Consider the following 15,352-nt stretch of genomic DNA (forward strand, 5'->3'; position numbering starts at 1 on the left):
CTTTTTGTGCTACAGATGATGATAGGGGGAAAAAAAACCCAAAAACAAAAACAAAAAAGTTCAATTTGAGAATGAAAATTGCCGACAAGCTGCTCCAGTGCCAAATGACCTTCCCTGCTTCCTGTCTGTGAGGAGAGGGGAAACTTCAAACAGGAGGTAAGAGGTCAGGGCCGGCGGGGAAGTGGCAGCAGAAGAGGGATTAAAATGGAACCAAGGCCAGAGAGGGATTTCTTCTTATTTTATTACAGGCAAGGAAAAGACACCCTCTTCCTCTGCTGGCGCCACTCTTCCACTTCCTCCTCCTCCAGTTTACTTCAAATGTCTAGCTAGAGATAGATGAATACGTAGATAGGTAGACGGATGATGAATAGATGCATACATAGATGGCTGGATGATGGGTGGACAGAACAATAAACTAGATGAGCGATAGATGTATAAATGGATAGATGACTAATGAATGCATGGAACTAAGGATGGGTAAATGATGTATGGAATGATCGATAAATGGATGTAACAATGATGGTAAAAAAAAAAGTAGTACTAATAAGCAAGGCAGGCATCCTTATAAATCACTTTTCTTTATTTAAATCAGCGTTAGGCAGTTATGCTATGAACAACAGAGTCAAAACAAAATGGTGTCCACAAAAAAACAAAAAAAAAAGAGCATAGACATACAATAAAACATGAACTGCACTTGGCACTGGGTAAGACATCCACAGAAAAGGAGGAAAAGAAAAATATACAATCAAAAATCATTACCATCATCAAAAAAAAAAGAAAACATGGTGAAGTGCCTCCAGTATTGATCACACAGGGGGGCCTCGAAGAAAAACAAAAATCTAAAATAAAAACCAGCCTTTTCCATTTAAACCTTCTGCTATTTGCTGCGTTTTGAGTAAATATACAACACCAGGCCTTTTTGATCAACACTAAGGCAGAATTAAACACCCCCCTCACGCTGGAAAGTACCATCACACAAATAAATCATAGCAAACTTCTTTATCATTTTTTTGTCTATGTGCTCCGTTAAGGCAGGATTTCCCAAAAAGCAAAATTTTTCATTTACCTCGGGCTCAATTTGTGGGGGGTAAATTCACCAACCTGATACTCTGTTTGGTAATCCAGACTTACGATGTTTCAACAATTTGCTTTTATGCTCAATTACAACCATACTTCGTGCTTATTATTCCCGTTATTTCAACTTTACTACTTCGTAGCCTAGAATAGACTCCTCCATGTTCTGGTTTTGTGTACAGATTCATGTAACGTAAACCGAGGACCCCGTGTAGCTAAGCTGTGCAGCAGTGCTTATTCTCAAACTACAACGTGAAGCTACGTTTCATGCAGGACAGCTCACAAAAATGTACGGAGCATTCGTGCAAGTTAGCTATAGACAACATCGCAATCATATTTGCTTGCTCACAACTGTCTTATTGCATAGCTGTTGGGACCGCCGTAACTGGTCGAAATTAGCTTGCTAAATTTGTGGCGTTGCAAATACTTGCATGCAAATTTGGGTTTCATCGCCACTTTTCCGAGGAAAGACCCACATTTTTGGGAAGCCCTGCTTTAAAGAGAGTTCAACTTCATTTGAACCAAACTTCTGTTACCACGGTTACACTCCATTTACAATGGTAGTAGTGCACTGCAACAAAGGCGAGGTGGGAAAAAAAAAACGAAAAAATAAGTCATCCCTCTCTCCATGGGAAAAAAAAAAGCCACATAAAAATGTGATTAGTCACGGGGGGGAAAAAAAACAAAAAAAAACAAAAAAAGAATACACTGGGTGGACCCTGATTGTGATATCAAAAAGCTTGTAGGCTTCCCTTCAAGACATCCCGGACTCTCCGTGAATTGGCGGCGACATCAAACTTTTCTTTAACGTTATATGGGAAGTGTGCAAAAAAAAGATGGAACCGTTTGCTAGGAGAGGTGAAGGCGGAACACGGGAAAGGCGACAGCGGGAAAGAGGAGAGGTGATGGCGGAAAGAGGAAAAGGATAAATAGATATAATTTTTTTGTGTGCGTGTGTTTTCATGTGTGTTTTTATCTGACGGTGACGCCCAGCTTTTGCAGGACGCGCACCCCCTTCTCCTGGTACTCCTCGCGGGTGAGCCAGAAGTTGTCCTTGTCCTTCATGATGTCGGCGAGTACCGCCCCGCCCAGGAACACCATGTGCTTCCGCCTGGGTGGGTCCTCGATGCGGATCTTGAATTTCTGTTAAAAAAGAAAATGACAGGAAGAGAAACGTCTGATTTACAAGCATCCACATCAGACACATAAGTTGTAAAGTTCTCGTGTTATTCTCTGACAAAAACTGGCACACAGCATTCAAAGTCACAGATACTGCAGTGTAGAATGTGAGGATGCTGACCCCAAGTGAACGAAAACAAAATCCGCTACTCGCATGTAAATATTTTCTTGGTATTGTTGTTTAATAATGCAGATCAACTTTTATCTGATTATGCCAAATTAATGGGATAATTGAAGAAGGAATAAGCCATTCTAAAAATATTTGATACATGCAGCCCTATAAAATGCATGGTTAAGACGCTTAAAAGTCAAATCAGCAAATTACAGCGGCAGAAAATTGAGACCTCAGTTCTGCGAGTAGCCCAGATGTGATGCTGTATGGGTGTTTTGCATTTTCTTTGGCATTTTTGGTCAGCAGTCTTCACGTTTTTAAAGTGAGCGTGTTGTTAAAATATGACTGGTTTTATTAAGTTTTACTAATCACTAACAGCTTAACTCATCCAAATTCAAGTTTTGCTGAAGTTGTTTTTAACTGCAGCTTTTTCTTTGGTTAAAAATGTGTTTTAAAAGTAGTAATCGGCCTTGAAAACAGATATATTACAGGATTGTTTAACACAATCATCATTACATTTAATGTGTACTTAATTAATTTCATAAAACAGCATTTGAAAGCTTTGTTTTAAACAGTAAAACCATTGGGCTCAGGGCAACACCTGGTGGCAGAACTGTGCACTGCATTGTATTTGAAAGGCATTATATTTAGCGTCTAAAGTACATTCAGGTAAATACAACCATAATTACATCTATTAATGGTGGTGAGTCTTAGCAAGAGTTGATGTGTGTAAACATAACGTCAAATGAATTTCTCACCGATAGCTTGTCCACATCCCCCTTGAGCACGCGCTCCAAGTAAAGCTGCTTGAGCTCCCTCTCCAGTCGCGAGGGCAGCCCCGGGTACATGGTGGACCCCCCCGACAGCACGATGTGTTTATAGAACTCGGGCCTGGCGAGGAGAATTTTTGCGGGGGGGAAGAAAAAGTTATTTTCGCATCAAGGTGCGTACGCGAGCGCCGGTCGCGGGCCGAGGCGCTCACCTGGTGTCGATGTCGGCCGCCTGGATGGTGTTAAAGAGCAGCTCGGCCACGCCCACGCCCTCCACGTTGATGAGGTGCGGCTGGAAGAGGGCCTCGGGCGCCTCGAAGCGCTCGCCGCCCACCTTGATCACACGGCCGTCTGGCAGCTGCAGACGCGTGGGAGGAAAGACGGGCATGAAAGGAAAGAAAGGGGTGGGGGGTAAAAAAGATTTGAATCAGAACAGAAAGAAGTTGAAAATCGCAGTCTAATATACCTTGACTTACAAGTTTAATTGGTTATTTGCTCGTAACTCAAATCAGATAGACTAATGCAGATCCTGGTTTTCGTTACCATGACAACTGTGGGCAGCACTACAATGCAGGGATGAAGCAAAGGCTACTCGGTGTTGTCAACTAGGAGTGTGACGATTTATCGATATTGTGATAAATTATGATACTTAGTCTCCCAATAGATTATCGATACACCTACGCAAGTATCGCGATATTTGTAGTATTATACAGCCACTAAAAAGGCTCCATTGTTCATGACTAATTGAGCAATTACATGGCAGGCCACTAGGGGCACCTCATAAGAGTGGGGGGGGAATTGTACGGAGGTCTTCAGGCGAAGAAGACTCATGAGCTTACTTTTACTTGTGGAAGACATTTATCTGACTCAGTTTTGCATACATTCTATGAAAAATGTGTATTATATCTTCAATTTTAACATTTCCACTTTTTGAGGCACAATTTCGGAGGAATATTAATATTGATTTAATTGGATTTAATATTTAAGTAATTTTATTTATTTACTTTTGCAGTGTTACACAAACAAATGGTCAGTTTATAATATGAAACAATTGACTACATGTTGCATGACAGTGTTTAAGAAAGACAAAAATTTGTTCACAGAAAGTGGTCTGTTAATAAGAAGACATTTGTGTTTAAAAAAATAAAAAATACAATAAAGGACTCACTGTGAAGAAGACACCAGTTTTACTATTGTGTTTTAGTGAAGGTCCAAAAAGAAACAATTTTCTCACTGAAAAAAAAAAAGTTTATGTGTTGAGTAGTTTTATTGTAGAGTATCTTGGATTTACTACCTGACCAAAACTGTATATCGATAATCAGTCTCATCATATCATGAGATAATCATTATCGTGAGCCTTTTATCACATATCATATCGTATCGTGAGGTACCCAGAGGTTCCCACCCCTATTTGCAACTATTTATGTTTTGTTTTTGTTTTTACAAAGAAACAAAAAGCAACATTATGTGGCAACTTTTTATGGCGTTATCTGAGACTTGTAGCAATTCCCGTCACAGCAGGAGATGTTGTATCCAGACCATACCTCTGTATCCAGACTGTATATATAGGGTCGGGCTAGAACGTTGAAACTGAAGCACAACTTGTACCTGTACATGTGTGTGCGTATCTATAAAAAGGCTTCATTGAGCTGCAGAGGCAGCGTGAGGAAGTCGCCGCTGCTGCAAAAGTGGCTGCGCAGGAAATGATGTCACGTGCGGTCCACGGGCTCTGCTCACATTGCCCTCCTTGTTTCGAGGGGACCCAAACACACACACGCACTTTTTGACTCTCACACACAAACACACGTGCGGTCACAGTGAGCTCAGAGACACAACACGAGCTCGCCAAGGCATGCGTTTGGATTTTGTGGTTGCGGAGGGGGAAAAAAAAAAAAAAAAAAAAAAGGACATCGGAAAGAAAAGCAAGGCTGGCAGATAAGCACCACCGCGCCGACCACCAGATGTTTGAATCTCAACTTTACGGCGGCCCCCGCAACAAAGCCCATTAATTAAGCGTACACGCTTGTTATATAAAGACATGCTTTTAAGCAAAGGGGCCATTTGTCATCCAAAGGGTAAACACCAGGCTTCAAATATGCTACTTGTCAAAAAAAAAAAACACACACACACACACAGCTGCGTTTACGTTGAACAAATTACAAATGTCCCCCGTTTTTTTTTTATTTGTATTTTTTTTTTTAAATGTCCTCGACTATTTTAGCGCATTAAACGCTGGCACAAAATTGAACTTTAAAGTTTAAATCATATTTTTACAATAAGAAAGTCCCTTTCGTGCACAACATTTTAATTACACACTGATATGATTTCACTTCGTAAAGGCAGCTGTAGATAAAATGTCCGATTTTGTGGCATTAAGACAGCTGGACTCGTGCGTTTTTGAGTCCATCTGTTTGTGAAGTTTGACATTAGTCGTTAGCACACTGGTCATACGCTTGTCACTTCAAATCAAAATGGATATTGTTTCAGGAGCATTATGTATTCCATTTTTCAGGTTGTGACCGACCGATGACGTTTGAAGCTTCATACGTCACAGCGCGTACTGGCGGCCTGAGACGCTTTGGTGGAATTTATGCGGTCCTTTGACAAAGAGAACCTTCCATTAAGTTCAAATTCAATGTTGGTCGTCCTCTGGGTGGTGAAGTGGTACCATAACTTTCTTTGGCCTGGGTTTGATTCTCATGAATCCCATGAATTTTTGGTCCTGAAAATTGAGTTGACTCCTCGAACCTACCCTGAGAACTTAACTTCAAATTTTCCCTATTCCTGGCTAAAATTCCCGACTTATATTCGTAACTATAGGAAAAAAATGACGGTCTAGCGATTTGTTTGGACAACCACGGGGAAGGCTCAAGTCTTCAGTGTCCATGGCCTCCGCACATAATGGCCATCGGAGGGCAGCAACCGCCTAACAAACAAACCAGTCAGCCACATTACACCACCAGAAAGGCCACCTGCGTCCACGCCTCTTACCGTGTAGGATTCCACCAACACGGTGGTCTCCAGCGCCAGCTTCTGCTCCTGCTCTATGTTGTACCCCACATAGCACAGCTTCTCCTTCATCATGCGCACCGTCTCGAAGTCGGCCGAGTGGTTGAAGGCGTAGCCTCGCAGCAGCAGCAACTATGGGGAAAACAACATCCGTGTGAAAACCAATGGAAAGAACTTCTCTGTTTTGCCTAAAATGTCAATGATAAAAATATTGAAAACTACAAAAAGTATGCAAGTTCATTGTGGACATCCATCCAATAAATGCTGGGCAACCTTAAATCGCCTTTTTCTTACAAAAACAAAACAAAACATTATATCCTATTTGAACTCTGTTGGTAACCAAAACAGCAGCAGCACCTATCTAAGCATGTAAACAATTTATGGAATAGATTTTCTTTTCCTACCAGGACAAAAACAGGTCATAACAGTTAGTAAGATCTCAGTTCAGACACATTTTTTCACACATAGTGAAATATTTAAACACTTTTGCTAACCAAAACGGCAGCACCATAAAGTCTTGTTTGGAAATCTTTCCGCATTGTTGTAGACAAATTCCCAGTATTTAATACAACTATTATTGTCTGTGTTCCAGTAGTCTCTCCTTATTAACCTTATTTGTTCACTTGGCTGCATTTCTCTACAATATTTTTACTTAGTTTATTACGACACCTAAACGCAATATATCTGCAGTTGATGAATTAGAACACTATTGGTGTTGGTGGTGACACCTTGATGAGGTAGCGGGTGATGTCCCGCCCGGCGATGTCCAGACGTCTGGTCAGGTGGGGTAGGCTGAATCCTTCATACACGGGACAGATGTGCGTCACGCCGTCACCAGAGTCCACCACAACGCCGGTCAGAAGGCCTGTTAACACACAGACACACACACACACACAAAAAAAAGGGGGGTCCATTAAAATGAATCAGACACTCTCATTAAACAAAACAGCGTTAACTGACCCTAAGGTCTTGGTCCTTACCTTGAGCGTACAGTGTCAAAACAGCTTGAATGGCTATATAGACGCCTGAAAACTGGTATGTCTCAAACATCACCTGCAGGGGGCGCACGACAAATATCAGGCATGTATGGGTATTACCCGTGTTTCCGCAAAACTACATGGCATTCCATAATCAGATAACGGCCTTACAATACCCGTCAAAGCTCGGCAAAGACTCTACTACCTCTATGATCTTCTCCCGGTTTTTGGTGGGATTCATGGGGGGCTCGGTGAGCAGGATCTTGCAATTGCGCGAGTCGATGTTGAGCTTCTCCGGTCCGAATGTGTAGTCCCACAGGTGCTTCATGTCGTCCCAGTTGCGCACGATGCCGTTCTCCATGGGGTAGTTGACCTCCAGCATGGAGCGCAGCTCGCTGGCCTCGTCCCCTACCATCAAATCCTGAAAAAACAGGGCGGGAAGTAGACCTACATTTCATTTTATAGTCCCAATTCATGTTTGTATCAGATCAGAACTCAAACGTGGTCAAACTCTGCCAATCACACAGCTGTCTGATTCTGAACTACATTACCCAGCATGCACCATCACTCCGCATGCACGTGTTTGTTTTAGTGAAGTTCTTCAGCTGTGCGCAGCAACTAAGTCCAGTCTCAACACTGTGTCTGGAAATTACAGAACCGATGACGATGGCAGCCATTTTATGAGTTCAACCTTTGCAATTTTGGTTTTTAATGCCTTTCCATGTGCTCTGTTTTGGATCTGTAGACATTTGTTTTCATGTCCACCTCTGCATCTAAAATGGGCACCCTACTTTAAAAAAAAAAAAAATGGGCGACATTTTAGGATGATCCTAAACTTAACGTTCACAGTTTAAATTCAATTGATCCTCCCTAAGCTATGGAATGCAAGACAAAATTCACAATAAGTGTTTGAGACATGAAAATTGCCTTCTATGCCTTGACACTTACAGTTTCTCTGTATCTCTGTGTTAGTACCTATTGATGACAATCTGCAACACAGTCTAACCTCAGTGGCCACTTCTCTGAGAACTTCCTGTTTCATAGCAAGGTAGTGTTTCATCCGTCTTATTATTATAGACATGTCCACCGGTAAACTGGGGCTAGGGGCAAATTTTTCCCTAGCTTTCCAGGTGGCATTACTGTTTGGAACAGTTTGTATATATACACATATATATAAAAAAAAAAAATAAATAAATAAAAAAAAGTTATTTTTTTATGTGCCATACACTTGAATTGTAACATCAATTACAATTTTCATTGTCCTATATTTAAGCACAGTGTCAAGAAAAGTATGTTCAAACTGTGCATGTTGATTAAATATAATTTGGGGGAATTAATTGGCATTCACTCAAAATACAAATTCAAACAATCCTTTAGCACTTCATTCATGAGGTCAAAAATGATGGCTTGTGGAAAGCAATAACAGCAACGAAAGTGGTCATATCATGGCAGGCAGGCAAGAAGATGATGCAAAGAGCACACGCCATCCTACACTTACCATCTTGTGGGAATTCTACTTCAACGGGGGGAAAACACATGGAGGAAGAGGAAGTTTGTGTGTATAAAACCGCAATAGGAACAAAAAACAAAAAAAAAAAAAAAAAGAGCAAGAACAGCAAGAGGAAGATGAGAGGAAAATCATAACACTTTATCCATTTAATTATTTACATATATCCTTACGTTAAATCATAAATGTAATATATTTAAAATGTTTGGCAATATTTTGCATTATTATTTTGATAAAACCGCATAGCCTACTGAGTCTGACGGCCATTCTAACCAAATTTAAATAGGAATGTGCCAACATTGATTAAAAACTACCACACATTTAAATGGCCAACACAAATTCCACTTCATAAATGACAATCGAAATATTATTCATTCTTTTCCTCAATGTTAAAAAAATTCTAGATGTCAAAATATGTCTGTAAAATGGTTTTTAAATTAGCCATTGCTCATCCGCCCACTTAAAGAGGAGCTTATGTTACCATGACAACTGGGTCGGAGGTAGGGGTGGTGAGCAGGAAAGCAGCTTCTACTTGGGGAATGGCAAAAATACAATAGAAGGGCTTGCTCACACACACTAGGATGCTAAGATAGGGCAGCCTACTTGTTCACCCAAGTCCAAAAAAAAAAAAAAAAAGTGTGAAACATTTGTATTTTCACTCATGGATGCAGCACTTCATCATTAAGCCTCTGTATTACACTCTGTCAATTAGTGTAACGGATCTGTACGTAGAACATTGACAAACACAAATAAAGTTTACATCCTAATTTGGCAAAGATCATTTTAACGTGGATTGTCAGGGTGGAAGGTTAAAAATCTATTCTCTAGTGAATAAAAATGCCGTTTTTTTATTAGGAGGTGTTGCGTACCTTGATCTCAATGTTTCCCACTTTGGCTGTGGAGCGGATGATGGGCCTGCCCACCAAGGCGGGAAAGATGTGCTCTGGGAAGTTGGAGCCAGCATAGCCGCACTTGACAAACTACAAAACAATAAGTTGACACATGAAGTTGTGAGGACATTTAAGCACATATGACATTTATTAGTTTACTCAAATCCATCCATCCATCCATTTTCTTGACCGCTTATTCCTCACAAGGGTTGCGGGGGATGCTGATGCCTATCTCAGCTGGCTTTGGGCAGTAGGCGGGGGACACCCTGAACTGGTTGCCAGCCAATCGCAGGGCACACAGAGATGAACAACCATCCACACTCACAAGCACACCTAGGGACAATTCGGAGCGCCCAATTAACCTGCCATGCATGTCTTTGGAATGTGGGAGGAGACCGGAGTGGTGGTTATACATTTAAATTAAAAAGTTTATTTTTCTAAGAATGTTTAGACAAAAGGAAATAAATTACTTGTCTAAAGATTGTTATTTTAATTATATTATTTCAGTGGAAGTTGATGCAACTGAATGCGGAGTCTGGATTTTTTTTTTTTTTGGGGGGGGGGGGGGGGGGGGCTGTCAAAGTTTGTCTGCTATCAGAAGAAATAAAAATCCCAGAAGGCGGGGAACAAAAACAAATTATGTAATTGTTTTGTCTTGTCTGTAAGTGGGGTGGGAACCTGAGATTACATATTCCCCATGAAAACAAGACCAAAAATGAGTAGCATATAATCACTAAAATAGCATTTAAGCAGGGTTGTGTAAACTTTAAATCGTCTTGTTTTTGTCTTTTCCATCCATTTCAACCACGCCTGGGGAAAAAAAAAAAAAAAAGAATCTAAGCAGTGAGGAGAACATTTTTGCCCCATAGTTGCTAAAAAGGTGTACAGATGACACATTGTATTACACTGAACGTCTTTTTATGACTTCTTTTCTGCAACATCCTGTTTCAATGCTGACAAGCAGCAAGAGAGGAAGTCTCTTCTGCGAAAGAGTCAACTATATCACATTCCTGCACACCGCAGTAATCCATCCCCCATACGAACCTGCAAACTGGCCAGCTACTGACTGGGGTCCAATTATCAAAACTACAAATACCCAACATTATTAATGCAAATATGGCGCTTAAATCTGCGTTTAAGTGCAAGTAAGACTTCTGTACGTGTGGAATACGTGCTTATTTAATAAGTCTACCACTTCCTGGTGGGTCTGTCGACATGAAAAATGCTCTACCACATGACATATTATTTCTATTACTATACAAAAAACTAAGGGGAAAAATATTAAATCAGGAGTTTTAACAGTAGGAAGTCGCAGGCTGGTGGACGGAAAAACGATTAAACCTTAATTGACCTGACACGGCCTAGCCAACTACGCTTACAGCTTGCTGAAAAACATGATACGCGACACAAATTCGATTAAAATGTTCCAAATAATTATAATATTCGCTAGTGATGTGACGTTCGTAAGATGTAGACATTATCGTGACGTTAAACGACATCAAAGGGTTCCATTGCTGTTCGGAAAACAGCAGACAGATGGAAAGTTAGCAGGCTAGGTGGCTAGCTCAGCTGCAGACGTACGAGTGATTATAAAACTACACGTTCCCGCTTGGTATGCTTTTATTTTTTACGGTCGACAATATGTTAGTAAGATCGCATTAGTGTATTCACTATTGGAGAAAATAACAGCGGCGTCTCTAAATGTCGTTTCCATTTCACGTCTGGATGAATGAAAATTAGCCTCAGCTAGTTAGCCACACGCCCAGTTAGTCTGCGGCTCCACTTCCTGATTCTTTCAAAGCGGTTAAAATGGCGACGGTTCAACTAAACGCGGGGACGAGGTTCGAAACTCACCCCGGTGCCGTTGTCACACACCACCACTTTCCGTCCCTGGCTGTCCATTCTGTCTAAAGCCCCTGTTGCCTCTGAACCTCCCCGCAACTTTTCTTCAGCAAGCCCGGAAGGAAGCCACGCCAGCCCGGACGAAAGAGGCGGAAGGGACGGGGGCTCATCCGGTGTGTGTGTGTGTGTGTGTGTGTGTGTGTGTGTGAGTGTGTGTTGGTAAAGAGGGGGAAAGGAATCACAAAAAAATAAAATAAATAAATGTGGCGATATGGCATACTTTATGCGAAAATTGCTTGAATTAGTGTCTGTGATGTCTTTGACGATGGAAGCATCAAAAGAACATTTCAGATGAAAAGGTGGAGGACCATATTGAAGGTTGGTTTCAAAAATTCAAAATCTGTTGGGAGATATGTTGTAACTAAAAACAATTCACAAGTTTCATATGATTTATTTCAGTATTTACATTTTTGCATTATACACCTTTTATTGCAGTGCATGTCATTTGGATTGAAGCAGTAAACCTGAATGCTTAAAAAAATCGTTTGTCAGGGGACAGCAGGTCCAAAAAAAAAAAAAAACTTTTTTTTTTTTTTTTTTTTTAATACAATTGGTGGCATATAAAAGGCACAAATTACCATGGGGATTGGATGGATGGGAAAAGCGTTAGCATGCTTGTGCAATGAATGCTTCAGTGAACAGGAAATAGGAAATAAATAGGACATAAATAAACAAATACAGACACCGTGAACCTTTTTAAAGTTTTTAAACAAACATTGAGATTGCTGGAACGCACCATTTTTTTGAGTCAGCATTGTCAAGTGTCACAGCCATGTGGATTCTTTTGATAATCAAATTAATTAACTGGATAATTCACAGGTCCCTGAAAAGGTTGTACACTGTATAAAAGAAAAAAAAAGTGCAAATCCTTGTCATTTTCCACTGTGCACAGTGTTTCAATGACAACTTTCCCAACCTCTGCTTGAGGGGAGAGACCACAGTGTCAATACTGAGAAGAGGAGGACCACCTGAGAACTGCTAAGACCTGGGCTGCTCAGCTAGAAGGAAAAAATAAATTAAGGTGACATGGCCTCCAATAATCAAAAATCAATACTTTCACATACTTGTATTGAGTTCATTGAGAGGCCTGTGTGTGTGTTTTGTGGCCCTGGAGGTGGTTCCTTGTGTGTCCACGATAACAGTCCTTGTTGGTCTCCTGGTATAAATGAATGAGAATAAAATAAAGTAACATTTTGACATAGATGGTAACAGTGGTCTGGGATCTTTACCATGTTCTGGGAGACCATGCCGAGACACCTGAGCAGAGTCCTGTTGGCGTGGGAAGTGCCCCACCGGAAATTGAGGCCTGCAGCGCAGTGCATTTCCTGGTGGGGGAGCCAGAAGCCTGACCGGACCCTGGAAAAAATATAAGTGAAAATAGGGAAAAAACAAAAGTTTTTGTGATATGAAAAAGAAAAAAAAATGACACTAACATAAATCATTTCAAAATTTTTCTTTACATGTGACGAAATATGACCTTTAACCTTTACTCTCTCTCTCACACATATAAAGTCTTCCAAGACAAATGTCAACTCTTTTTTTTTCTTTTTTTTTTCTAAAGGTTTCTTCTTTGTCATACCGCTCAACCGTGTCTTCTTCACAATCAGAACGTTGTTGAGGATGAAGCAGTGCCTCCAAGCTTAGCACCACCTCATCATCATCTTCCTTGCTCACAGGTGGGACCACCGTCTCAGGAAAAGACGTCAGGAGGAGCTGGTGGACAGGGAAGAAAAGTTGTTTTTTGGATTTTAGTTTTTTCGTTAAATAACCTTTATAAGAAGGCTCCCCATCTAAACTTCAATAATTCAAAAGTATACAATTGATTCTCAAGTGTGATACGAGTACAACTAGTGGTACACAAAAGAATATGCACAGTTCTCTTGTTTCTAACTTTTTTTATACAACTATCCTATATTTATCCGCAGTGTTTATGTTCAAGCTGTGAATAAAGTTAGTGACTTGCACTAATATTATTTTCATGTACATTTAGACCTACAGTGATACTGAAGATAAATGTTGATTATGATGGCAGTACTCAGTATTTTTTTAGGTGGTACTTGGCATAAAAAGCTTGAAAACTGTTATATGACAAAAAATGGAATGCAAATTATTTTCTGGACCCCAAGCTACAGCTTGAGAACCCACTGGAGTCTGCCTACTTGTTGCATATGGTTGCTCTGGTCTTTAAAATCGTCCCACTTTTCGCCACCATCTTGCTGTGTAGCGGCCGAGCAGAAGTCCGCAAAGCTTTCACTCGGGGGGAGACCCGGCAGACCCTCAGAGTTGTCGGAAAGGAATTGCGAGGGCTGCTTAGAGGTAGGACAAGTCCCCTGAGATGCGGAACGCCCGTCCTCTACCATGAGATCATCATTATCATCATCTGTGTGATCCTCGTGGGAGGCGAGTGAGGACACGTTGGGTTCCGAATCCTCGGATGGCCCCTCGAACGAAACGGAGTCCTGCTCCTCAGAAGCAGGGGAAATTCGGGGCGCATCCTGAGTCCTGAGATCGAGGCGGTGGCGAGATGATCTGGGTTCAGAGTCCATGACGACGTCTCGTGCTTCCCTCAGCCCGTTCGAAGGCGTCGTAGCGCCAGTGAAGCCGCAACACCACGGGTGGGCTGCCTGCTCCGCGAACACGGCGAAATCGGCGAATCCCACCTCCTCCTCGGGGGTGTTGCAGAACCCGTTCGTAAGGGGCAAAGGTTTCGTTTGGTGAAGGCAGCTGCGCTTGAGGTGGACCGTTGGATCAGTGGAAGCCGCGAGGCCACGAGAGAATCCCCGGAACTCGTCTTCGTCTGATCCCACCTCTTCAATGTCATCGTCTAATGAAGGGCGAGCTGATGGGTGCTGATAAGTCAGAATGTCTGGCTCCATTCATTCGCTTGGAGGATGAAGAAGACATCAATGATTAGTTAAACAATTTCAGACAGCAGTTCATCAAAACACCCACAAGTTAGTTCCAACTTTGCCTAACAACTCTTTAACACTGAGCTCATGCAAAATTATTGGCATTGGCGCAAAACCAAGTGAAGGCAACTGTGTGCACTTTCACACAGCCATAGTGTTGAAAATGGCCACCTTTCAAAGCCAAAATCCACTCCCCTTTCACACAGCCATCCCGCAAAATAGCCTCAATAGCTGAGCCAGAATTTAACACCTTTCCTTTTTACACAGAACCCAGTGAAGGCAGAAGATACTTTTAGCGACTGTAGAAAAATGACAACTTTCACAGTCCAAACAACAAAGCTTCATCACATTCTTTATATAAGTCAGAAAAAGATGATACCTTCATCACTGGAATCGTCAATAAAATATTTTCTAATAATGATGCTTTCATTTAAATCTATTCATCTTTGAACTTTTCCGCACATACCAACTGTGAGAAGCTTAGCATGGTCTCTAATCGGTTGATTGACAGGTGTCCTTGCAGGGTGTCTGTGTATAAAACCCACTATCAACGCAATACACTAAAAGGACCACCGCGAACTGCCTCAAAAGTCGACCTTGGACGAAAAAAAAAAAACATAAAAGTGATGAAGCTAACATTTAATCAAAGTAGACACACATTTTACATTCTGCCATTTTGTCAAAAGGCAATTTGATGATTAGCTACTGAGTATGTAGCCAGCGAGCCCGTTCGGCCTGTCGTCCAAATAATAAACACATCACTAATTAACGACTACCTAATAACACCAAAGTGACATTTTAAAACATATACCTGCACAGTTTATTCACGTTGTTCTTCCTATGCGTGTTGAGGCCCATTAGAATTGTAGCCATCATCTCCGAGTCCTGACGTCATCGTCGTCATTGGTAAGGACCAACCCAAATGGTCGGTTATGTGTGACGAGACATCTCAGTTTGGCTTTCAAGCTACAGTGCTTGTACACACTGCCACCTTCTGGATAAAAAGTATAACTACAGGAGCGT

The 15,352-nt window shown here is 41.3% G+C and overlaps 2 protein-coding genes across 3 annotated transcripts; both read right to left on the reverse strand.

The window, feature by feature from the left end:
- Positions 1 to 559: 559 nt before the first annotated feature.
- Positions 560 to 11,540, reverse strand: LOC144000983 (actin-related protein 2-A). Its single transcript, XM_077494843.1, has 9 exons — positions 11,373 to 11,540; positions 9,498 to 9,608; positions 7,327 to 7,542; positions 7,125 to 7,197; positions 6,873 to 7,009; positions 6,127 to 6,276; positions 3,348 to 3,493; positions 3,124 to 3,256; positions 560 to 2,217 (listed from the first exon to the last, which is right to left on the reverse strand). The coding sequence occupies exons 1-9, from the start codon at positions 11,418 to 11,420 to the stop codon at positions 2,047 to 2,049; spliced, it is 1,185 nt and encodes a 394-aa protein (XP_077350969.1). The 5' UTR covers positions 11,421 to 11,540; the 3' UTR covers positions 560 to 2,046.
- Positions 11,541 to 11,795: 255 nt separating this feature from the next.
- Positions 11,796 to 15,278, reverse strand: LOC144000985 (uncharacterized). Of its 2 annotated transcripts, none has more exons than XM_077494846.1 (6): positions 15,141 to 15,278; positions 13,580 to 14,303; positions 13,000 to 13,133; positions 12,650 to 12,776; positions 12,485 to 12,576; positions 11,796 to 12,418 (listed from the first exon to the last, which is right to left on the reverse strand). In XM_077494846.1, the coding sequence occupies exons 2-5, from the start codon at positions 14,294 to 14,296 to the stop codon at positions 12,496 to 12,498; spliced, it is 1,059 nt and encodes a 352-aa protein (XP_077350972.1). In that variant the 5' UTR covers positions 14,297 to 14,303; positions 15,141 to 15,278; the 3' UTR covers positions 11,796 to 12,418; positions 12,485 to 12,495. The 2 variants fall into 2 exon arrangements, with proteins under 2 accessions (XP_077350972.1, XP_077350973.1); XM_077494847.1 differs by lacking the exon at positions 15,141 to 15,278 and adding an exon at positions 14,709 to 14,859.
- Between the last annotated feature and the right edge of the window lie 74 nt (positions 15,279 to 15,352).

The sequence above is a fragment of the Festucalex cinctus genome, chromosome 14 (genome assembly GCF_051991245.1).
Source record: "Festucalex cinctus isolate MCC-2025b chromosome 14, RoL_Fcin_1.0, whole genome shotgun sequence".
Taxonomy (NCBI): Eukaryota; Metazoa; Chordata; class Actinopteri; order Syngnathiformes; family Syngnathidae; genus Festucalex; species Festucalex cinctus.